Source organism: Protomyctophum bolini (assembly GCF_963924005.1).
Source record: "Protomyctophum bolini genome assembly, chromosome: 4".
Taxonomy (NCBI): domain Eukaryota; kingdom Metazoa; phylum Chordata; class Actinopteri; order Myctophiformes; family Myctophidae; genus Protomyctophum; species Protomyctophum bolini.
This window is the reverse complement of record NC_137865.1, coordinates 36,492,771-36,516,324: the sequence shown is the minus strand read 5'-3', so window position 1 is coordinate 36,516,324 and position 23,554 is coordinate 36,492,771. Positions and strand designations below refer to the sequence as shown.

At 42.4% G+C, this 23,554-nt stretch overlaps 1 protein-coding gene across 3 annotated transcripts in view; it reads right to left on the bottom strand.

The window, feature by feature from the left end:
- The window catches only part of carmil2 (capping protein regulator and myosin 1 linker 2), an 88,770-nt gene extending 65,660 nt beyond the window's left edge, over nucleotides 1-23,110 (bottom strand). For 2 of the 3 annotated variants that reach the window (XM_080761704.1, XM_080761705.1), the window contains exons 1-18: nucleotides 23,069-23,110; nucleotides 18,828-18,878; nucleotides 16,162-16,221; nucleotides 13,765-13,886; nucleotides 11,711-11,805; nucleotides 10,626-10,696; nucleotides 10,449-10,522; nucleotides 10,169-10,244; nucleotides 6,793-6,881; nucleotides 5,803-5,897; nucleotides 5,561-5,647; nucleotides 5,355-5,464; nucleotides 4,567-4,644; nucleotides 4,222-4,298; nucleotides 3,943-4,047; nucleotides 3,529-3,598; nucleotides 3,205-3,286; nucleotides 635-731 (exon numbers count right to left, since the gene is read on the bottom strand). In XM_080761704.1, coding sequence (XP_080617830.1) covers nucleotides 635-731; nucleotides 3,205-3,286; nucleotides 3,529-3,598; nucleotides 3,943-4,047; nucleotides 4,222-4,298; nucleotides 4,567-4,644; nucleotides 5,355-5,464; nucleotides 5,561-5,647; nucleotides 5,803-5,897; nucleotides 6,793-6,881; nucleotides 10,169-10,244; nucleotides 10,449-10,522; nucleotides 10,626-10,696; nucleotides 11,711-11,805; nucleotides 13,765-13,886; nucleotides 16,162-16,221; nucleotides 18,828-18,854 — 1,415 coding nt within the window. In that variant the 5' untranslated portion in view covers nucleotides 18,855-18,878; nucleotides 23,069-23,110. Of the gene's footprint in view, nucleotides 1-634; nucleotides 732-3,204; nucleotides 3,287-3,528; nucleotides 3,599-3,942; nucleotides 4,048-4,221; nucleotides 4,299-4,566; nucleotides 4,645-5,354; nucleotides 5,465-5,560; nucleotides 5,648-5,802; nucleotides 5,898-6,792; nucleotides 6,882-10,168; nucleotides 10,245-10,448; nucleotides 10,523-10,625; nucleotides 10,697-11,710; nucleotides 11,806-13,764; nucleotides 13,887-16,161; nucleotides 16,222-16,625; nucleotides 16,663-18,827; nucleotides 18,879-23,068 lie in introns of those variants that run through there. The other variant, XM_080761706.1, reaches the window with a different exon arrangement.
- Nucleotides 23,111-23,554: the final 444 nt, after the last annotated feature.

The window sequence follows — 23,554 nt, the reverse complement described above, 5'->3', positions numbered from 1 at the left end:
TCCACACCCTCTTCAGTTAAGTCTTCAGTTCCAAATGCACATTTCCATTTTGTTTATAATGTCCGCCATTGTTGATTTTCCAAGTTGGCATGGAATGGAAACAAGCCTGGGTTTATCTAGCATCAGTAATATAATGACTCAAAGATAAAATAATTTGCATATCCCACTACCTCAGGACATTGTGGTACTTGTGGTAGCTACTGCAGCTAAAACGGCTTCATTAAGCCAGAAAGAAATGACATGAACTGATATCAGAGTGGTGATTTAGGCTCAAACCATTAGAAATACGTTTGAGGGACATAAACAATATGATATTAAATATTAAAAACAGTTTTAAAATGCATGTTGTAGTTCCTTTAAAGCTCTGAGAAACAAACATGATACCAGTGAACAATGTATTTAGACTTAAGATAAAGCTCTGGCCTCTGGGACACAAAGAGGATACCAGTGAACAATGAATTTAGACTTAAGAGGCATACACATTTCCATTGGGTTATACATTGGTTACATTTTCACAGTGACTTAAAACTGGATAAATTAACATTTTACTGATTTTGCATTTTGAACCATTGTATTTTAAATTTGTATAATGAGAAATATACTAGTAGGTTGGAAAAAGAGAGACGTTTCTGACCTAGATTTCATGGCAAAGTTTCTCCCCAGCGCGAGATGTCGCAGTGAGTGACACCGACCGATAGACAACACCAGAGTTACCATGTCGCTCTCAAAGCCTACATGGAGAGAGATTGTGTAAGAGAGATTAAGCCAGACAGACAGAGAGAGAAAGAGATATTTCATATAGGTTCGACTGGTAGATGGAACAAACTGCAATGGCGTTTACAATATATAACAGTTAGACAAAGTTGTGTCAGCCTTCAAATCATGGTGTACAATGTCAGTCTGTTTCAACTGGGATTTGGGGGGAAACATCAACTCCATGTCCTCTGCATTGAAAAATTTAAAGGGGGGGGGGACTTTTCTGGGGACAAACTTGCTGCTGACATGGCTGCGCATCTGAAAGTGCAAGCTCTGACAATATTTCCAGAGACTAATGGATTTGGGAATCTGCAACTGAGGGAACTTTGTGATGGTGCCAACGTATATAGCTAGCAATGTAACATAACACCTTTCAGGACTTTCAAGAGTGTCTAATGGTCGATCTGTTACTGTAAACAAATAACTATCTGAGCTATTATTAGGATTTAATACCGTGAAATATAACAATAACTTCAATGTTAATCCTGATAGGTGCAGAAAACTGCAGGAGCAGGAAAGAGGGGGGATATGGTGAAGAGTGCAGTCTGTTATAGAAAAAAGGTGCAGGTGATGGAATCAGTCTGGTTCGTTAAACGTAATCATGTGACCGTGAAGGCCACGGCTAAACTTCTAGCCACCAGGTGTGAAAACTAAAGGCTTAGGCAATGTGATGAATTGAATATGAAGGACACCAATGGAAACAAGCAGGGCTTTGTAATCCTCTCAGAAAACCTTTCATTGAACTGTATACTTTCATGTGATCTTTTCTGCAAACTGTTAATAAAGTATTCAATCAATCAATCAATCAATCCCTCCCTCCTAACAATAACATCATGTGACATGAGGGCAAAAATAACGCATCTCAGAGATTGTAGTTTGGCTATTTGACATAGATTTGATGTAGAGGGGAAATATGGCGGGGCCAAGTACAGACCCCTGGGAGTGTACAGAGGGTACAAATGGAACCAAAAGGAACCTATACGGGTAACTCTCAGAGTTAAATTAACATTTGTTTTACAATTTTAATTGGGGGTCCCAGAGATAGAAATGCCATTAAATGAGGGTCCGTAGACTACCGGTAATTCACGTCAAACTGGGGGTCCTTGAAATTAATCAGGTTGAGAATCACTGCTAGAGCCGTACAAATCTTCTCTTATGGGGGTCCCTGGCATATCTTTTCAAATGGGGGTCCGTGGGCTAATTAGTGTCAATTTGGGGGTCCTTGACCTGAAAAAGTTTGGGAACCACTGCTATAGACATCAGAGTTAGGGACCTGCCTCACATACAGTCATCAGTGAAAGTGTTGACTGTCTGGGTGACCGACATGTCAGTGTCATGACAGATTGTTCTACTTTGTGGGCATATATTTTATTCATTGGGGGGGGAACGAGGAGCATCTTCTGAATACAAAATGGTCCCTGCATGCTGCGTGTGCGGTCTTCTTCAAGGAGACTCCCAGGAGAGGAATGATTCATCCATCACAAGGACACAAATAGCATCATTCAGACAAACAGTATATGGATCAAAGAATAGAGAGAGAGAATATGTTCATTCATCCCATTTAGAGGCCGATTCTATTTTCTTTTTAAAGGCTTCGAAATCCTAACAGTTTTCAGAAAAACCTATGTTACTATGTCAGTGGTGCTCAACTTTTTTCACATCAAGGACCCTCAGAATTATCTGAAATTGGCTGCGGACCCCATCTGAAAATAATTACTTTCAGGGACCCCCCCCAGAAGCAATGATTTGAGTTAAAAACGTTTGCTGTGAAATAATATATATTCAAAGATAAACTATCTCCTCCTTCTCCCCATCCTCTCCTCTCCACTCCCCTAAAACCGCTCCTCTCCTCTTAAACCAGTCTGTCCTTTTCACACTTTGGGCATAGCAGTGGTGTGGCCATTTTCTCTTTCCAGACACCATTCATTTTTTCCATAGAGATTTCCAAAAACATTTGTATCAATTATTCTAAGCCTAGATTCGAGCCATCTAGGATCCTGGGGAATCATGACCATAAAACATTTGATTCAGTGGAGAGAAAAAAAGGACTTGAATATGTAATTATATGATACCCTTTGTTTAGCTTTTTCTTTTTCTTTTTTAATGGTCATGAATCGCCAGGATCCGGGATGGCTTGATTCTAGGCTTAAAATAATTTATATAAATATGTTTTGAAAAATGGATGAATGGCATCTGGAACTATGGACACGCACACTCTAAAGCATTGAGATGGGGTGGGGAGAGAGAAACAGATGGACCTCACCAATCTCTCTCTCTCTCTGGAGATACCCATGCAGTCAGAATAATTTATATGGTTTCTCTCTGTGTTAGCATAATACAGATGAAAGGTGATTCATCACTTGAACAAACTTTGTTCTCTGTCTGTCTGTCTGTCGTGCGTACGTGCATGCGTGCGTGCGACGTGCGTGCGTGCGTGCATGTGCGTACCATTGTCAGAGATATCCAGACTGCTAATGGCGTTGGTTTCAAAGATGTGTTCTTGTATAACCTGGGCCCCCGCTGAGCGTAACTACACACACACACACACACACACACACAGGAAATCGTCGTTTTTCTGGCAACTGCAATTTTGGTCAATACAGTAGCATTTTATGTGTACAGTATGTCTGTGCATGAACGGCGAACGCACACTTGAACTCATTGATATCCAATCTACATCTGTGTGTGTGTGTGTGTGTGTGTGTGTGTGTGTGTGTGTGTGTGTGTGTGTGTGTGCACGTGAGTGCGTGCGTGTGTGGTGTTTTCATGTACCTCACAGCTACTCAGATCCAGCTCCAGCCCACTGAGATGAGTATTGGTTGCCAGACCCTGTAACAATAACCTACAGTTGCAACAGAATAAACAACAGCTCTATAGACTCGGAGGGTATGCGTGTGACATCATCATCAAACTACCGGTATATAAATTGGGGTCTTATAGAGAGACATGCAATTAAATGGGGGTCTGTAGATTAATGCATGTCAAACTGGTGGGTGATTGAAATTAAACGGGTTGATAAAATCTAAAATCTTCTCTTATGGGGGTCCCTGGCATATCTCTTTAAATGGGGGTCTGCAGGCTAATGAGTGTCGATTTGGGGGTCCTTGACCTGAAAAGGTTTGGGAACCACTGCTTTACTGCATGTATATAGCAAACGTCTGAGTGTTCATTTAAAGGCGCTGTTACCTGAGAGCCTGAGGGGGAAGTTTGGTTGCAGACAGACACATGTATTTTAGCTCAGAGCACTGGCTGAAAAACTCCTGGATGCTCCTTGTTACCGCCCGGACTTTCCTACACAAAAAGGCACATGTGCGCACATGCACGCACAGACATGCGCGCGCGCACACACACACACACACACACACACACACACACACACACACACACACATGATCGTATAAAGTGATGACAACGGAATTACGGAAGTGTTGATAAAATAAACAAGTATGTTAACCTAACCCTCACCTGTGGCTAAAGGGGTTCTTTGCCAGGTTGAGATGGGACAGCTTAGAACAGCAACCCACGGATAGAGAGACAAACAGCTGAGAGGAGAGAGTGAGAAAACAAGTTTACATTCAATACCAGACACACCAATTAGTCGTCCATATAAATTTAAAACATTTAGACCTGAGGACCCCCCCACGATTTTTCGAAAATAGCAGATCTACAAGCTTGTAGCGCAGCACTCAGTGCCGCACTATGAGCTTGTAGATCTGCTATTTTTCAACAGCTAAAGTATAACATAATGCTTAAAACACCAAAAGGGGTTCCCGTCCTGGATGGGTTAAGAGGTGGTGTTGGCGTACTGACCGTGTCCAGAGGGCAGTCGGTACCACTGAGGTCCAGGTGGGACAAACTGTTGCCGTTAGACAGGAACCTGAAGAGAAACTGATGCGCGCACGCGCGCACGCACACACGCACACACACACACACACACACACACACACACACACACACACACACACACACACACACACACACACACACACACACACACACACACACACACACACACACACACACACAGGGAATGCATATTGGAATCATTTTGGTTTTTTACATTAATCACTTGAACACTAGCATCCCTAATCAGAAGGGAACAGTTGCCGAAAATATCCACATTTTCGGAATGAGAGGTTTGGTTTGGTGTAGAATGAAAAAGAGTAGACCAGTACAGAGCTCATGATTAAGTTGATAGGTATTGAGAGTTTAAAATGCACATTTAACAACAATAGTCAAACGAGTGTATAATCTATGAAATCTATGATTGTTTGAGAGGCGCCCCTTCTATGTCCAGCTTTGAGCGTTTGTGTAATCACAAACAATGCGTAAACACAAACATTGAAGACGAAGGTGAGGACGCAAATTCTGATTGGCCGGAATGAGATGATGTATGATGATGTATAATCTGCAACGCAATTTTATACAATATGTAGGGGGGGTCCCTGCTTCATCTCTCTCAGCTATTCTAAGGTAGAGAAATCTACCTTAGAACATAACATGAGATGTACAATGTACAGCAGTGACACAAACATCCACGCACATGCACACGTGTGCACGCAGCCGCGCACGCACAGTCACACACACACACCACGTACCGTGGCCTCCTCTGTAGCCAGACTGCCAGGGTTTCCCGACAGATCCAGGTGCTTCAGAGTAGTAGAGATCAGCTGACTGGTAGAAAACACCTGACACAGACCACCAAGACCTAGAGAGACACACACACACACACACACACACACACAAATACAGTGAAATGTGTATACATACTGTAAATGGGTTGCAAAATGATGCGTGCGTGTACCTTTAGAAGACATAGACACCCTGGACAGTGACAGGTGTTTGAGGCCCGAGGGGAGATTTCCCAACTCTTGACTTAAAGCTATTACACCTGGGGGAAAAAAACACACATGCAGTGGGAGCAAAGAAGTCATGGTATGCCTTTTCAGGAACTTCTGCAGCTCTCAGCATTTTTTACACTGAACAGCATTTTCCCGCAATTCTTCCGAAAAACGCACCCAGTCTGTGAAGACTGTGAAGACCCACCTTTGTCTTCGATGTGATTGGCCGAGAGGTTCAAAGAGTGGAGAGAGGAGGAGGTGTGCTCTCGCAGGGAAGCCGCCATCTTGAGAGCAAACTCCCTGAAACGAAAATACCGTCACTATATAGTATATAGTCACCTTATTCAAAGGATTTCCAGTTTACCATGCAGTGTCTGCTTTTAATAATAACTTTGAGCTTGTTTTCAAAGTGTAGTTTCTTATTTGGGCTTGCTTCCTAATCTAACTATAAATTGCACCAAGTCTCTGTACGTTTGAAATCCACGTAACTCGAGAACCGTTCGCCCCACCTACTTAAAATTCGACACACGCGTTCCACACCCACACAGGGAGTGCAGTGCCCACCACCCAAAAAGGCCTCTGCCCGGTCTCTGGACAGTGGCAAAGAACTCCATATATGGGCATAAAAAGGACACAGACATATCTCCAACAGGAGCACCGCTCTAATATTGTTTAAACCAGTTCCCACATTTCTATGTATTTGTCCGCAGACCACCATCTGAAAATATGTTGTGTCAAGGACACAACATATTTTGGGATCGCACTGGCACCCCGAGGCGCTGCTAGAGTCTACTGTCTCCAAGAGTTTATAAATAGATGGCTAGATGGATCTCTCTCTCTCTGTCTCCCTCTCTCCCTCTCTCAAGCCGTGGCTGCTCCTGCTGCTAGCCAGGGTTCATGGTGTTGACCAAAACATATTTTTTTATCGAGCGGTCTTGGAAAGCCTGGTCAGATTTGGCATCACAGTTTGGTTCGGTAATCTCTCGGTGCAACTGAGGTCCAAATTGTTCAGATTGGTGCAGACTGCAGGGAAGATCATAGGGGTAAGACACTCCCCTCTCTGCAGTCTATTTATGAGCAGGCTACACAACAAATTGTCAGTGATGTTACCCATGTTTTAAATGGAGAGTTTGTACTTCTGCCCTCTGGGAGAAGGCAGGCACGCAGCCACGCACGCATGCACGCACACACTCACGGTTTGATGCTGCTGGCCTCCAGCGAGAGCTCCTCCAGACTGGGAGACCTGGAGAGCAGGAGGACAAGCTGCTGCTGTAGCTCTGATGACTGGACGGACGGACGGACGGACAGACGGACGGACAGACGGGCCGGCAGACACAGACACAGACAGACAGACAGACAGACAGACAATATGATGAAGTAATCAAAGCAATTTGTGTTGATTTGGTCAAACTATGACCTATAATGTTCGTCGACTACCTTTTTTTACTGAAGAAAAACTAAATAAAAACGTAGCTATGATGAGTAAAACTATAACTGTAGCGGCGGATGCCGTTACTATACCTAATGCAGATGCTAACACAATTCTACATGTATGGTATAATATAAATAAGGACACAAATTGTAAAAAATGCATTTATTGAAGTTAAGGGGGGGTGTGGGCAACTCAGGGTTATGCAGGGGTAGCCCTACAAGCAGAACCCAATGCTACTGAAGTTTCTGACATTTTTTAGACCCAGAGCATGGGGTCCTAAGACTCCTATTCCACCTCCACCCTGCCACCGGGTACGCACACATAAATGAACGTAAACCCCCTCGGATACTTCCTTCTGCGCTCTTTGAGGACTTTTTTTCGTGTGAGGGCTTCTGAATGTGTGAACTATAAGTACCTATAAATACCGCTGCGAATATCTCCTGTGTCGCGGAAGCCGTTAAGTATTTTTAATCTATGTTTGACCGATTTGGAAGCTTGGATTCATCTCTTCCTGCCTTGTTTATTGACATCCAATTGTACCGCAATCTGGCTAGCTAGTGGCGCTATAGCTATGACATAGCAGATCAGAGGCAGGAACGTAGCCGGCACAAGCCAACCGCACATCGGGAGGCGGTACAATAAACGGTAAATAAACAAGAAGAATCAAAGCGACCAAATCGGTCAAACGAAGATTAAAAATACTTAACGGCTTCCGCGACACAAGAGATATTCGCAGCGGTATGTATAGGTACTTATAGTTCACAAATTCAGAATAACGCAAATGAAAAGAAGACGTCAAACGGCGCAGACACGATGTTACTGAGGATATTTATGTCCGCGTTCCAACATTCCCATACGAAAACAAAGTAACGCAGAGGGACCCTACGCAAAGCGACATCCAAATTTCAGAAAAGCTTTACGGAGGGTTCCGAGAGGGGCTAATGCAGGGGGGACACTAGCCCCGCAAGCAGAACCCGAATGTAGTAAAGTTTCTGACACTTTGATGACTTTACCCATTGGGTCCTGCTCCACGCTGGGCTGACGCCAGTTACGCACACACAAATACAATGTAAACACGCCATGAGAAACGAATCTGCGCGCTTTTACCATGTTCATTCATGTGTTGACATACGAATGTGCGAACTATAAGTACCTTACATACCATACCGACACATCTCCTGTGTCGCGGAAGCCGTTAAGTATTTTTAATCCATGATTGATTAAAAATGTCGCTTCTTCCTACCTTGTTTATTGACACCTCATTGTACCGCCTATCTGGCTAGCTAGTGGTGCTACAGCTATGACGGAGCAGATCAGAGGCAGGGACGTAGCCCGCAAAGCCAACCGCACATCGGGAGGCGGTACAATAAACGGTAAATAAACAAGAAGAAATCAAAGCGACATTTTTAATCAAACATGGATTAAAAATACTTAACGGCTTCCGCGACACAGGAGATTTTATCAGAGGTATGTAAGGTACTTATAGTTCGCACATTCATAAACAAACACAATAAAAAGCGCGGTAATAGCGCGCCGATCGAAGAAAGGTTGAGTTTTTTATATCCGCGTTCCAACAATCGCATTGGAAAATCTTAGCATGACCAGGGACCCTACGTAAAGCGCCCATCAAATTTCATAAAAGCTTTATGTAGGGTTCCGAGAGGGGCTAGGGGGACACTGAGTTGTCGGTGATTCGTTGAAGTGGCGGATCTCCTCATACACCTACAAAAGGCACATTAGTTTAGGAATAAAGAGAACAGCATACTTTCTAATTGGTCAGTATAATGAGAAGACTTGTGAAGAAGGAATGTAAATCTCTGATGTCTAAACTTATCTCTGTTTACTCTCATCCTCCTTTCAGGGTGGTGTTCGGGCAAATGAGTTCCCTCCGGATATAGGCACACCTTTTATAGTTCCGGGAGGGACCAAGTGGGAAATGGATAGCAGGGGGGATTGGGAGGGACTGTAATGAATGTAATCCTGTATGGGTTGTGTATATATTTCTATGCTAACTGTGAATAGGTATTGAGGGTGCATATACATGGAGTAGGTTTATATAAAATGGCATTGTGTGATTCTAAGAGTGGGGAATATTGTTATTGTTACCTGGGGAATGGTATGGGCTAACCAGGTAATGGACTGCCCTATAAAAGGCAGTCAGTTGTATTTAAAGTGATGACAGGTTGTCTTGATTTTGACTGTCAAAGTGATTGAGAAGAAATGGAAGAAATAAAGCCTTATTGAAGGTGCCCTGGACTGGTCTCTACTCATTTGTTGCCTTGGCCGCTCAACACTCTCACAATAACACTAAATATATTGACAACAACATTTTTGTCAACAAATACAAACCAGACTAAAATGTTAGGGAGGGACAAGCGGAGAAGAGATGCAGTAGAACTAGTCATTTTAGTTTGGTTGTGCTGAGGTGTTGCGCTCTGAAAATAGCAGATCTACAAGTAACCAAGTGTAATCAGGCATTACGAGACCATCAAGGCCCGCTAAAATTCATTTTTGTCGACAAAATCAACTGTAGATATAATGGTATGATATTTTGTCGACTAAAATTAGACTAAAACTTCAACTTTTCAGATGACTAAAATGTATAAAAAAAACTATGACTAAACTAAATTTTCTGTCAACTGAAACTCCCCCCTGTCAGGTGAAAAGAAGTGGCTCGGACTCCTCATGCATAGAAGGAAGCATGGGGTCAGCCTGTTGCTCTCCCCAGGTTGGCAGAGGGAGTGTAGCGATTGACACTGGGTGAAAACAAATGGGTTGCAAAATGATGGAACAGGTACAGGCTGGGGGCGGGGCATGCACTTGTACTGGTACAGGCTGGGGGCGGGGCATGCACTTGTACTGGTACAGGCTGGGGGCGAGGCATGCACTTGTACTGGTACAGGCTGGGGGCGGGGCATGCACTTGTACTGGTACAGGCTGGGGGCGGGGCATGCACTTGTACTGGTACAGGCTGGGGGCGGGGCATGCACTTGCCAGCAGGGAGTGTTGGGCGGGAGGAGTGGGACGAAGACAGAAATGTCAATTGGCACAACGACTAAACTGGGAAGAAAAAGAGGTCAAAATGATTCTCTAAATTAAAATGAAAAAAAGTCCTGTGGACTATTAGCCAAGCGCATACCAGCTTGATGTCTCTGCAGGAGATCTTGGTAAACCACTGGTTGAAAGAGACCGCTGCAACCGCTACTGCCAAGTCCCTGGGAGAGGAGAGGAGAGGAGAGGAGAGGAGAGGAGAGGAGAGGAGAGGAGAGGAGAGGAGAGGAGAGGAGAGGAGACTTTGAAGCTCAACAATTTTTTTCCTTCTTTGCACTGCTAAACGCCTAAATTGTAAATTGTAGAACACGAGGAGAGCAAGAAGGAAAGGCTGCAAAGGCCTGGCGAAGGTTAAGGAGATAACTCACTTGTTGTCCAAGTGGTTGAAGTCCAGCAGATTGAATTCTCGACATTGGTGGACGTGGTAGATGTTGTCAACATCCTGGCAATAAAATTAACAAATCGGTAAGAATCTTAACTTTGACTTTAATACAGCTGGTCGGTCTATAAGGTGTTCATGAGGTTGTAACTTGTGCTGCACTCACCCACTGGATCTCCTCTCTACAGGGCAGCTCGTTGAAGTCACACAGAGCTGCATAAGTGTCAGAGAACCCTCCTGGAGAGCACATGCATCACATGCAGACGCACGCACGCACGAACGCACGCGCACACACACACACACACACACACACACACACACACACACACACACACTCTGACAAGTGTCCAAATAGACCAGTTTGATTCCATTTGTACACTCATTGTGCACTCTTAAATGGACACTAAGGGATTTACTGTGCCAGAGGTGTAACTTCTAAAAGAAATGAATGATAGGTTCTATTAGTCATGGAATGGAAAGCCTCGCTAGTGGCCATGACCTTGGCTGGAAAACTTGGAAGTCACTATATATGCGTGACCGTGGGGACAGGGAAGTCACTAAAAACATCTCTATCTGAGATTGATACGGATTCGAAGAAGAAAAAGTCACAACGTGTCAAAGTGCTTCTGAGATGAATACGTCCCTACCTACCACAGCATACAGACTGGGCCTCCAATAGTTCCTCCCCCTGACTATAGATGAATACGTACCACAGCATACAGACTGGGCCTCCAATAGTTCCTCCCCCTGACTATAGATGAATACGTACCACAGCATACAGACTGGGCCTCCAATAGTTCCTCCCCCTGACTATAGATGAATACCTACTACAGCATACAGACTGGGCCTCCAATAGTTCCTCCCCCTGACTATAGATGAATACGTACCACAGGATACAGACTGGGCCTCCAATAGTTCCTCCCCCTGACTATAGATGAATACGTACCACAGCATACAGACTGGGCCTCCAATAGTTCCTCCCCCTGACTATAGATGAATACGTACCACAGGATACAGACTGGGCCTCCAATAGTTCCTCCCCCTGACTATAGATGAATACGTACCACAGCATACAGACTGGGCCTCCAATAGTTCCTCCCCCTGACTATAGATGAATACCTACTACAGCATACAGACTGGGCCTCCAATAGTTCCTCCCCCTGACTATAGATGAATACGTACCACAGGATACAGACTGGGCCTCCAATAGTTTCTCCACCTGACTATAGATGAATACGTCCCTATACCTACCACAGGATACAGACTGGGTGTCCAATAGTTCCTCCTCCTGACTGGTCATCTTCCACAGTCTCTCCTGGAGATCTGGAGGAATCTTTAAAAGCCTCCTTTGCGCACACACACGCACGCGCGCACACGCACACACACACACACACACACACACACACACACCAAGGCATTACACGTAATAATTCATGTAAGATGTCTCATTGTCTCTGAAGGAACTGTTCTCAAGAACGTACATCATTCGATATCAAATTAAGGCTCTATAAAGTGGACTGTGGGAAAACTTAAATCTTTAAAGGAGTCACTTGTGTATCCGATACAACCCAATACTAATTATCTAGGTTTCTCATTGAAACGTATTTTGAGTACCGGTATATTGTAAACAGACTGCTAGGCCACAGCTTGGATGCAAGTTTATTTCCTGTCTGCAGCTACTGATATTCACGAACACTGCAACCAGAAATAAACTGGAACCCATTTATAGTGTTGCCCAGGTTGCTAGGCAGGTTGCTATGTCCCTCCAGGCACAAGGCGAAATGCGCGCACACCCCATTGGAATCCACTCATTATGATTTCTTGCCTGCCTGTTTTCTCTGAAGAATACGCCAAAATCTGTCAAATCCATCCAGCGTTCAGATGAGAATAGTGATTTTTGATCCCATTGCGGCCGACATATTACCGTTTCTGGCGAAAGATAAACGACATCGCCATCTGCTAGACTACAATGTGCTTTTGGTTTCGTCTCTGTGAAGCGTGTGACACACAGAAGCTGGGCTCATATACAGTACAGTTGATGTGAAGCATGGCGCCGAGGTACCCAATGACCACTAGAGGGGGCAGCTCTCAAAGTGTTAAGTGTGGAAAAGTATATATATATATCAACTAATTTAGATGAGATATGTTATGGCTGTGTAGTAAAGTACGTAAATAAGCCTGCAGCACTTTCTGTAGCTCTTGCCCTAGCCTCGATGACCATGTTAATTTGTAGACCCTGGCATCCTATAGTTTTTTATAGTTTCAATGTAGAGATTTTTGATTTAGTTTTTTAGGAATTCTACTGTTAAGACTGATGATAGGTTCTTGGTTTACTTAAGCCTAAAGGCCTATGCATACTCCAGGTTTAGGTGATAAGGTGACCAACCTTACTAACCGTGGTAAGTAAAAAAATAGAGAGATGTGTTTGTGTGAGAGGTGAGTTGCTTATCACCGCGCCGTGACGTCATGTTGTAGTTGTGTTTGTGTGAGCGGTGAGTCGCTTATCACCACAGCGTGACGCCATGTTGTAGTTGTGTTTGTGTGAGCGGTGAGTCGCTTATCACCGCGGCGTGATGTCATGTTGTAGTTGTGTTTGTGTGAGCGGTGAGTCGCTTATCACCGCGGCGTGATGTCATGTTGTAGTTGTGTTTGTGTGAGCGGTGAGTCGCTTATCACCGCGGCGTGATGTCATGTTGTAGTTGTGTTTGTGTGAGCGGTGAGTCGCTTATCACCGCGGCGTGATGTCATGTTGTAGTTGTGTTTGTGTGAGCGGTGAGTCGCTTATCACCGCGGCGTGACCTCATGTTGTAGTTGTGTTTGTGTGAGCGGTGAGTCGCTTATCACCACGGCGTGATGTCATGTTGTAGTTGTGTTTGTGTGAGCGGTGAGTCGCTTATCACCGCGGCGTGATGTCATGTTGTAGTTGTGTTTGTGTGAGCGGTGAGTCGCTTATCACCGCGGCGTGATGTCATGTTGTAGTTGTGTTTGTGTGAGCGGTGAGTCGCTTATCACCGCGGCGTGACCTCATGTTGTAGTTGTGTTTGTGTGAGCGGTGAGTCGCTTATCACCGCGGCGTGATGTCATGTTGTAGTTGTGTTTGTGTGAGCGGTGAGTCGCTTATCACCGCGGCGTGACGTCATGTTGTAGTTTTCGGTGGTCACCTAAAGCTGGAGTATGAATAGGCCTTTATGATTCTAGATGACTATTGCTATGCATTTGATGAATTACATTGCATGTGGTTTCCTTGCTTACTGTAACTCGCTCTGGATTAAGAGCGTCTGCTAAATGTGAATTGTAAGGCCTACCCGGGTGAGGAGTCAGGGAAGATCTTCTTCAGAGACGTGGTCATGTGACTGACCATGGCCTCCAGGTCTTGGACACACGACACGCTGAAAGAAAACGTCTGTCTGTCCGTCTCCAAGACCACCTGAGGATAACAGACAGACAGACAGACAGACAGACAGACAGACAGACAGACAGACAGACAGACAGACAGACAGACAGACACCCTTTAGTCCGATGTCACGAGACCTGGGCACGAGACATGGGCACCATATATAGGGGCTTTCCCCATGTATGGGGATTTTTAGTGATACACTGACTGACTGACGGGAAATGCATGGTTCCATAGTTAACTGTGACCTTTGCAGCTGTCACAATATGATCATATATTGGCGTTCCCATATATGGGCTTAATATTGATCACAGTCATGGTTCTCCATATATGGGCATAACAGGGATTGTATTAGGTATCAGCTGGGAATGCCCATGTCTTTTTTTTATTATTCACGTTTTCACATATCCTCCTATTCCCCGTCACAGAGACTGGCAGAGTAAAACAAGGAAGTGTGCTCGCTCTGGTGGGCGCAAAGTGTAGCTACTTTTGTGAATTTAATAGTTTTATGAGGTTAATATAATAATATTGCTATATGTTTGTAACAGTTTTAGAAAAGCAATAAGCCACGCGAGGTCCCAGCTTACCGTGTATTTTATAATGGCTGAGTAGGGTTGGAGACACTAAATCTAGTCAACCAGGCCTGCTGTAGGCTATGCACTGGACAAATGCATTTCATGTTTCGCCACTTGTACGGTAAGACTACCGTCATTAGTAGGCTATTATTGCCATCACCTGGGCGGGTCAGTCGTGTAACTTTCCTGCCGTTAAGCCTGGTAAAGCTTCAACAACACAGCAATGCAAAATAACACTGACAGCTACAGTATGAGGTGGCGAAAGCTTGACCTGCATAGCAACAGTCAACAATCGCTTTTTGGGGTGGGATTTAGCGAAGGGCTATTTATCCTGTATGAGTCCTTTCTCCTCACCTGATTGGATAAAATCGGTATCCCAAACTGAAAATCTATTTTCTGTTTACTGAAGAGCTGGAGAGACAGGAGACCCCGGTTACTGAACAAACACCATCTATCTATAGCAAGGATTACCATCATTAGACAGCCAGTCATTTTGGGGCATAAACGACAAGTTGAAGTCTATGCACAGCTGTGCATGTTCACATCATGTGTATTACTTAATATAATGTATTACTTTAATAAGACAGTGTGTGTGTGTGTGTGTGTGTGTGTGTGTGTGTGTGTGTGTGTGTGTGTGTGTGTGTGTGTGTGTGTGTGTGTGTGTGTGTGTGTGTGTGTGTGTGTGTGTAAACTTGTTCAAAATTAGACTTTTTTTCATGTCACTAGCAGCAGCTTTAATTGACATAGCCTAAGTGTACATTAGCTACATCCTTCTCAGGTGTTACCAATCATACTGTTCCATTACGGTTGAGACAATGTCCCTAGTTGTGCTTGAAATGTACTGTAATTCTCTAATCTGTTAATAAATACTTCAATCAATCAATCAATCAATCAACAAGAACATGTAAAAACAATAAATTACGTAAAAGAGCAAACGGAGTAGAGGAAAGCAAATACAAAAACACACAATTAGAATCGTTGGTAAAACCTGTGTTACCCTACTATTTGTGCCAATATATGGCTGTCGTGAAGAAAGGTCTGTATTTAGCTTGCTATATTTTAAGTCCTTGTTTGTTTCTTTGTTCTTTAGGTGGGACATAATCTGTGCCGTTTAATTTTATGAATGAGAGCGGAAATCCAGTCTGTGTGTGTGTGAGTGTGTGTGTGTGTGTGTGTGTGTGTGTGTGTGTGTGTGTGTGTGTGTGTGTGTGTGTGTGTGTGTGTGTGTGTGTGTGTGTGTGTGTGTGTGTGTGTTTGTGTGTGTGTGTGTGTGGTATGAGTATGAGTCAGAGCAAGGGGAAAGCATTCATGTAGGTGAGTGGATGGAAAATGACAGTTATAGCCTATTCTCATTTCCAGTGTTGGCATTACAGGCTGGTAAAATAGGCTATAAGTATAAGCCATTAGCTTGTGGGTGTTATAGCATAACTACTTTCAGTTAGATAGGCTACTGTAGTTTAAGTTGGGCTATTTCTACCCCCACATGTAGCTGAAAAATTCTACACCACAGCCTACATTTTCACTTTTCTGTGGCATATAAATATATGAAATAGCTTGAGTTTTGAGTGCATTTTTTCCATCACAGAGACAACTATCCATACTACCATACATTTCAGCCATGTATTTTGTTTGATGTCTGTATGGTGTGCGTGCGTGTGTATATGTGTGTGTGTATGTGTGTGTGTGTGTGTGTGTGTGTGTGTGTGTGTGTGTGTGCGTGTGTGTGTGTGTACCTGTGAGATGCTGTGGATGTTAATGGAGCATATCTCAAGGTAGCTAAAAGAACTCTCCACCTGTAAATGCGCACGCACGCACACGCACACACACACACACACACACACCCACACACACACACACACCTCTGTCAAATACACCTAAGTGTGGGTGATAAACAGACATACAAACTATGGCAATTAGATAAAGTGAAGAATAATAAGAAAAAGTAGCGATGCGCCGATGCAGACACATATTACCTACACATGTAGACTGACATTATGCTGTATATAGATACACATTTATAGCGAAAATGTAGATACCGTAAACACAAACACATACGACCTATAGATATGAAGTCAAATCCCCAGTGTACGTTAATCAATTTGTAACTGAGAAAATACAAAATAAATGTAAGCATGCCTATATAGGCTCACTGAACACTGAGGAATGCATACTTTGTACAAACAGCCATAATACATACATGTGCAGCTAGCTATAGTTCCAGTCAGTCAGTCAGTAGCTAGTGAAGTGAATAGTGACTTGTGTTTCTCCAGGACAAAACAAACAAGAGAGAGAGAGAGAGAGAGAGAGAGAGAGAGAGAGAGATAGAGGGAGAGGGAGACTGAACTATGGAGGAAAAGTCAGATAAGTGGCTTACATTGTGTTGCTGTGCGTGTGTGTGTGCGTGCGTGTGTGTGTCATGGTCACGGCCACCGAAACTTAAATAGGGAAACGTATTTCTCCCTCTCACACATACCACACACAGTCAGTCAGTCGCACGCACACAAGGTTGTGCTTTGCTTGTTTGCTCATAATTACACTCCGTATGTCCTTGACAAGGTTATTTGCTAGAGATTGTTCTGTTGTTACAGGCTAAGTCAAAAGTCAAATATAGCAAAAGGATTTAATACGTCTTAATGTTAGCTCTAAAAAGGATTATTTTTCCATTTGAAGTCAAACTGTTTCAGGCCATGAGGGTGAATAAGAAGATTGGACTAAAAACGAATTTCTTCTTTCCCACTAGTCCACATAGAGTAGCGCAAACGTTGATCACTCTCTGCTGATTTCTGATCGTTTGCACCTTTGTTAAATTGACACACGTACACACTACACACACACACTGTATTGTTCAAATTGAATTAAAACCCGATGTCTCGGCCCTTATTTGTCATATCGGGTCATATCGGTATCAAATAGGCCAGTCTAGTTCCACCGTTTGAACCGGGTTGACACTATGGCAGGTAAATAAAATGTTTGGGCATGTGGAGTTTGCTTTCGAGTTGCCAAAACTGCAAGTGCCACATCGAGTGAGGAGTCTGCTATAAACACAACACGAGATATAACACAACACGAGATCGACACAACACGAGAACACTGCAGTATTCGGTATTCGGTATTCAGTATCGGTATCAGCTAACACAGAAATTGTGGTATCGGATCGGGAACAAAAAGAAGTGTATCGGGACATCCCTAATTAAAACCACGTTAACCTTGGTGTCTCTGTTTTGGTCATGTCATTTTTGGCAAAACATTTTATTTTCCTTTTTTTTTTATCCCACGATTTTGTAACCCATTTTTCACCCCTGTGTCAATCATCTAATGTGATCCTGGGCTCTACACACCCTCCACCAACCTAGTCCCCATATATGGGGGACAAGGGGAGAGAAACGGACTTGAACTCATGCTTCCTTCATGCCTGAGTGTCCAAGTTGCTCCTTTACACCTGACAGGGGGGAGTTTCCCTGGTTGGACGTAGCGCCTGGAAGCAACACGTTATTCCAAACAGTTCCTTTCCCCTCCATCAGGCGCCCCGGCTGGCCAGGGGGAGGCAGTTTTTGGTAAAACATTTTAATAAAATGCAAAAGGAAATAAATAAAAATCTTAATCTTTTCCAAAATATCTGACAATGCATTGCAATGACGTGCATTGTGTGCACTATTCATTTATTATACAGTATAAGCCTATAAGGGCTTATGTGGTTAAATGGAAATGCATGACACTTGCATATTGGATGCAGTATTACTGCATAAAACATATGGTATGAAGACTCTTTACAACTCTCACTCACTCAGACAGACAGACAGACAGACAGACAGACAGACAGACAGCTAGCTCCCTGGAGACTCTCACAGAGGCCGTGCATCAATAAGGTCAGGCCAGTGGGGAAAAAGACACACTGAGCATTGACTGATCGATTTACTGTCTAAACATCCATGAATCAACTCGACCCCTGGCTTCCCTATATGTTGGGCATGCCGTTATAGGCAAGCATTTTCAACAAAAACACTTGATAGTTCTACATGCCAAAATAGGAGACCGTTTAGTTATTAAAAAATAAATCTACAAGCACACAACATCGCATTGTGACGTGTTGTGTGTGCTCGATATTTTAGCTGCTACCTAAGACATGGTGTTTTAAGGGGGGGGGGGGGGGGGGAATAATACCAAAACACTCGCCCTGGGCGCATTTCCGGCGAACTCGGAACGGTCTCTACTCTCTCTACCTAGTATTCCTAAATGTAACTGCAGTATACTATGCCTAGACCTAACCTCAGAAAAACTGTGCCTAAATCTAGGAATAAACTTAACTGTCAGTAAACCGGTGCTTACAACCTAATGCACACACACACACACACACACACACACACACAGTCACACACACACAAAAGCGCATGCATCTTACCCTGGCTGGTTGTCTGCTTGTAACCATGAAACCTCTCCATAGACTTAGTACCTAGAGAGAGAGATATTAAAATTAGGAGATACGGTGGCTCTACATTCAAGAGCAGCGCCAGTTTCATCCCCTCTGCCATTAGGCTCCTAATTACCTTTAAGACCTGGAACAAATCGCTCACCTTAACTTTTAACCACATCAAAGTTTCAAATAATGGTTACGGTAACATTATATTAAACCTTAGCTGTTGAAAAATTGTGAAAATGTTGCGCAAATCTTTGAATATATATTCTTTCTATAAAGCGAACGTTTTTAACTCAAATCTTTGCTTAATTCTGGGGGGGTCCACTGGAACAACATATTGTGAGATGGTTGTCGGCGGCCAAATACACTGATATAGAAAACTGTCAGGATTTAATTAGAAGACATTTGTAGAATCTGGTCTCAGGTCTGAGGTCTCAGGGGTAATATCATGGTTAATATACAGAAACGAATGGACAAGAGAGAACAATGACAAGAACATGGAACAGGCAAAACGAGACCACCCCCTGCTGGTATTTTGTAGCAACTACAGCATGAAATCAGAATAAACGCTGTTTAAAACCCATTTAGACCTGAGGCCGATTTTTTTTTTAAGTCTTCTAAATCAGAAAGTTTTCTGAAAAACCTATGTTTCTATGTCAGTGGTTCTCAAAGTATTTCATGTCAAGGACCCCAAAAACTAGTAATTGGGCACCGACCCCCATCTGAAAATATGACCTCCCAGAAGCAAAGATTTGAGTTAAAAATGTTCACTCTGAAAGAATCCAAAGATTTGCGCCACATTTTCACGATTTTTCTAAAATAGCTCGTAGCACTATGAACTTGTAGATCTGCTATTTTTCAACAGCTAAAGTATAACACAATGCTTAAAACACCAAAAGGTGTTCCCGTCCTGAATGGATTAACTGCAAAGTGTCTGTGTGTATATGGGTCAGTGACGTGACACCCCAAAAAAAGTGTTTTTTAAAAACCTTTAAATAACAGGAATAAAAATGATTTACTTTTGTTCTACTCACTCTCATCTTTATGGAAACATATTTTGTTTTTAGATATTTTATTGGAATCAGAGTTTATTCAGCATTTTGTTGTACTTGTGCCTAAAATCGTCATATGGTGTGACATGACAATAATTGTTTATAAAATGAAAATGGAGTACACCTTTCTTAAGTTGCTCACTTTATCAAAGTCCTTTATCATAACTAACCTGTAATCCACTATAGTTTTGTGAAAATGTATTAAATCTGTATATTATTTCCATAATCAACACTCAATGTGAGGCCCATGTTATCGGTCTTTCAATATATTTTGTATTTATTGTGACAAAACTTTCTCTAAAATTACACAAATATTTGTGACTCTTCCTTAGACTATTTGCTATGTAATCCATGAACATTAATGGTTTCATCATTAATAAAGGTATGATTTTTTTCACTATTTGGAACGTCACACCAAATTATTTAGTGTCACACCGTATGATCATATCTTCATTTTTCAAAGCAAACTGTGTTTTAACCTACTTATTAGTGAGTACTGAACTTTACAGATTGATTTAACAATTACTCATGAAAAACAGCAACAGGAAAATTGCTTTAACATTGAATAACATGGCAATGACTGAATAAAACGAAATTAAACACAATTTATTGTGGATAGTTGCAGATTTTAGGTGAAAATGTTTAAAACAAATGTTTAAATGGACAAAAGAAGCATGGGACTTTGTTATTTATTGTTACATCTGTAGGAAAATACCGTTTGTACCATATGGTGTGACAAAAAACTCATATGGCGTGACAGGAAAACAGTCACACCATTATGATAAAGTGTCACACCATATTACGTTTTCTGCACTTAACATAACATTGAGGCTACTAGCTACACATTAGCATGCTAACAACATGCTAGCTATAACAAAGCAACATAGATTTACATGTAATTATGACCAAAAAATCTAATACCTTTAGCTTTTGTAATGAAAAAGGTGTCACACCCACAGACACTTGGAAGAGTCGCATTGGTCAGCGTTCCAACAAGATCGTATTTCATGAAAAGGTTAAAATGATAATTCACCACAGACACCTGTCATGCTATTGTAATGCAAGTGCTGAACAGCCTTACTGAAGATGTACCTCTCTATCCCAATGGGTGTCCAAACAATTGCCTGTTGAAATGTCCCAAAATGGTGTCACACAATATGATTTTGGTTTGGGGGACAAAATCTTTTTGATCAGAAATGACTGAAAACATTATGCTTGGACTTTGAAAAGATTAGGCTCACAAATAGACATCTCTATTTTATTTATGTAATTTTTAAAATAATTTTAGCATTTTTTTCCTTAGTTTTATTTAAGTTCCTACTTTGAGAAACAAGGCCGGGACAGTCGCACCATATGATTTTTGCTGTGTTTGGTTGAAAATTCTGAAGAAATGAGGAATGAAATGTTTTAATCTTGAGTATGTTCAAATGGAGCATAATGTCCTGCACAATATTCAGAAGGTTTTTGACAAATCTATGTTTTATTTATACATGAGTGACACTGAGGACAGCCAGGGACACCATGTCACGTCACCCACCCACATGTCACTGTACTGAATATGCCTGCAGTGACTCAATATACTATATCATACAAATCACAACTCACTGAAGTCCATAAAACTTCATTCAAGATTTTTTTGATATTATATACCGTTTAGAGAACTTTAGGCTGATGATATGTTATTGGTTTAGCCGGTACCACTATATGATCCTAGATTACTATTTCTACGCATTTGACGTAACTCGTACTTATACCTGCTTACTGTAAGTTGCACTGGATGAAGAAGAGCGCCTATATACTAAAATGCCTAAATTGTAAATAGATCGCAATCCCAATATCTGACCACGATGCAATTTGGCCAAGGTCGAGTCAGGCCAAGGTCAAGAAGGTCAATTATTGATAAGTTGTGAATTATTCATCATAGAGGGCATGAGACGCTGTTCTTGGCATACCGTGCTGAGGTCAACATCAACACAGATCAACTATGGACACTTCTAGGATGCCCTGTATGGATTCTATGACTGCATCATCAATTGTAGATGTTGGTGGTTTACAAGGACCTCGTGTTCAAATGCTAATCATCTTTTCTCATTGATTTATTATTCTAATTTAGTCACTGCCTATTCCTCCATGCCTATTGCGCTTTCCTGTTTCTGACAGTAGTTACAACCATGCAGTGTAGTTTGTCCGTTTTGAATACAATTCCATTTAGTTATATTTTAGTCTTCTGAAATGTTTGTTTTAGTCTTGTTTTATTTGATTAAAAATCATAGGGTTTTAGTCGACTAGATCTACAGTTGATTTAGTTGACTAAAATGTATTTAGGCGGGCCTTGGTGGCATCGTAATGGATGATTTTAGACTTTGTAGATCGGCTGTTTGCATGCAACCAGCTCACAAGCGTGACACATTCTGAGATTTTAGATCTGCAAGCAATCATAAAATGATTTTTCTTCTCCATTAGTCCCTCCCTAACATTTTACTTGTTTACTTTTTATTCGTTGTTGAAATTCCCAATATATTTAGACTTAGTTTTGGTCATCATAGCTTAGCTTTTGTTTAGTTTTCTTCTGTGAAAAAAGGCAGTTGACGAAATTAACACTTGGTCCATGCCTATACTGCAGATCCTGTCGCTCTAGACCTAGAGACAATTAATGGGCTGTATTTTGCGTGTCTTAAGTACCAGGTCTTATAACTTGAGTAAACTAAAGACCTGGAGGCGTGATCAATGCTCTTTGGACACTCAGAATAGCCAAATGGCATTGATCACGCCTCCAGGTCTTTAGTTTACTCAAGTTAGGGAATAAGACCTGGTACTTAAGACACGCAAAATACAGCCCCTGCATGTCCCACCCCTCGCACATGGAGTCACACGCTGTGTCATCTCAGCTGTTTCACTGAACAACTAGCATGAGTCATACATGCAATGACAAGGAGACAAGCTGCACATGACACTGCAGGCGTACCACCATCAAACCCTGGCCATTGTCGAATTATGGAGAAGTTACTATTTTGGAGATGCAGGATTTCCATCTTAACAGGGGCGATCATGGATCAACTTTATTTCAAATTATCCTCCTCTGGACTGCACCAATATTGTCTAGAGACTCTAAGTAGCTACAGTACATAATGCATGTTCTGAATATTATTAAACAATATGGTCTATCTCACTCACCAGAACCCTGCAGTGTGGTCTCCCCCGATGCTGGGTGGAATGGTTCAGTCTAACTGTCTTCATTAGACAAACACTGTGGGGCTTCAGCAGCTCTGAGATGTGCTCTGCTCGGGAGAGGACAAATATGACAGCATAACCACTGGATCTATAAGACTACATTCTAAAAGTATCCCCACAGCATAACCACTGGATCTATAAGACTACATTCTAAAAGTATCCCCACAGCATAACCACTGCTGGATCTATAAGACTACATTCTAAAAGTATCCCCACAGCATAACCACTGGATCTATAAGACTACATTCTAAAAGTATCCCCACAGCATAACCACTGGATCTATAAGACTACATTCTAAAAGTATCCCCACAGCATAACCACTGGATCTATAAGACTACATTCTAAAAGTATCCCCACAGCATAACCACTGGATCTATAAGACTACATTCTAAAAGTATCCCCACAGCATAACCACTGGATCTATAAGAC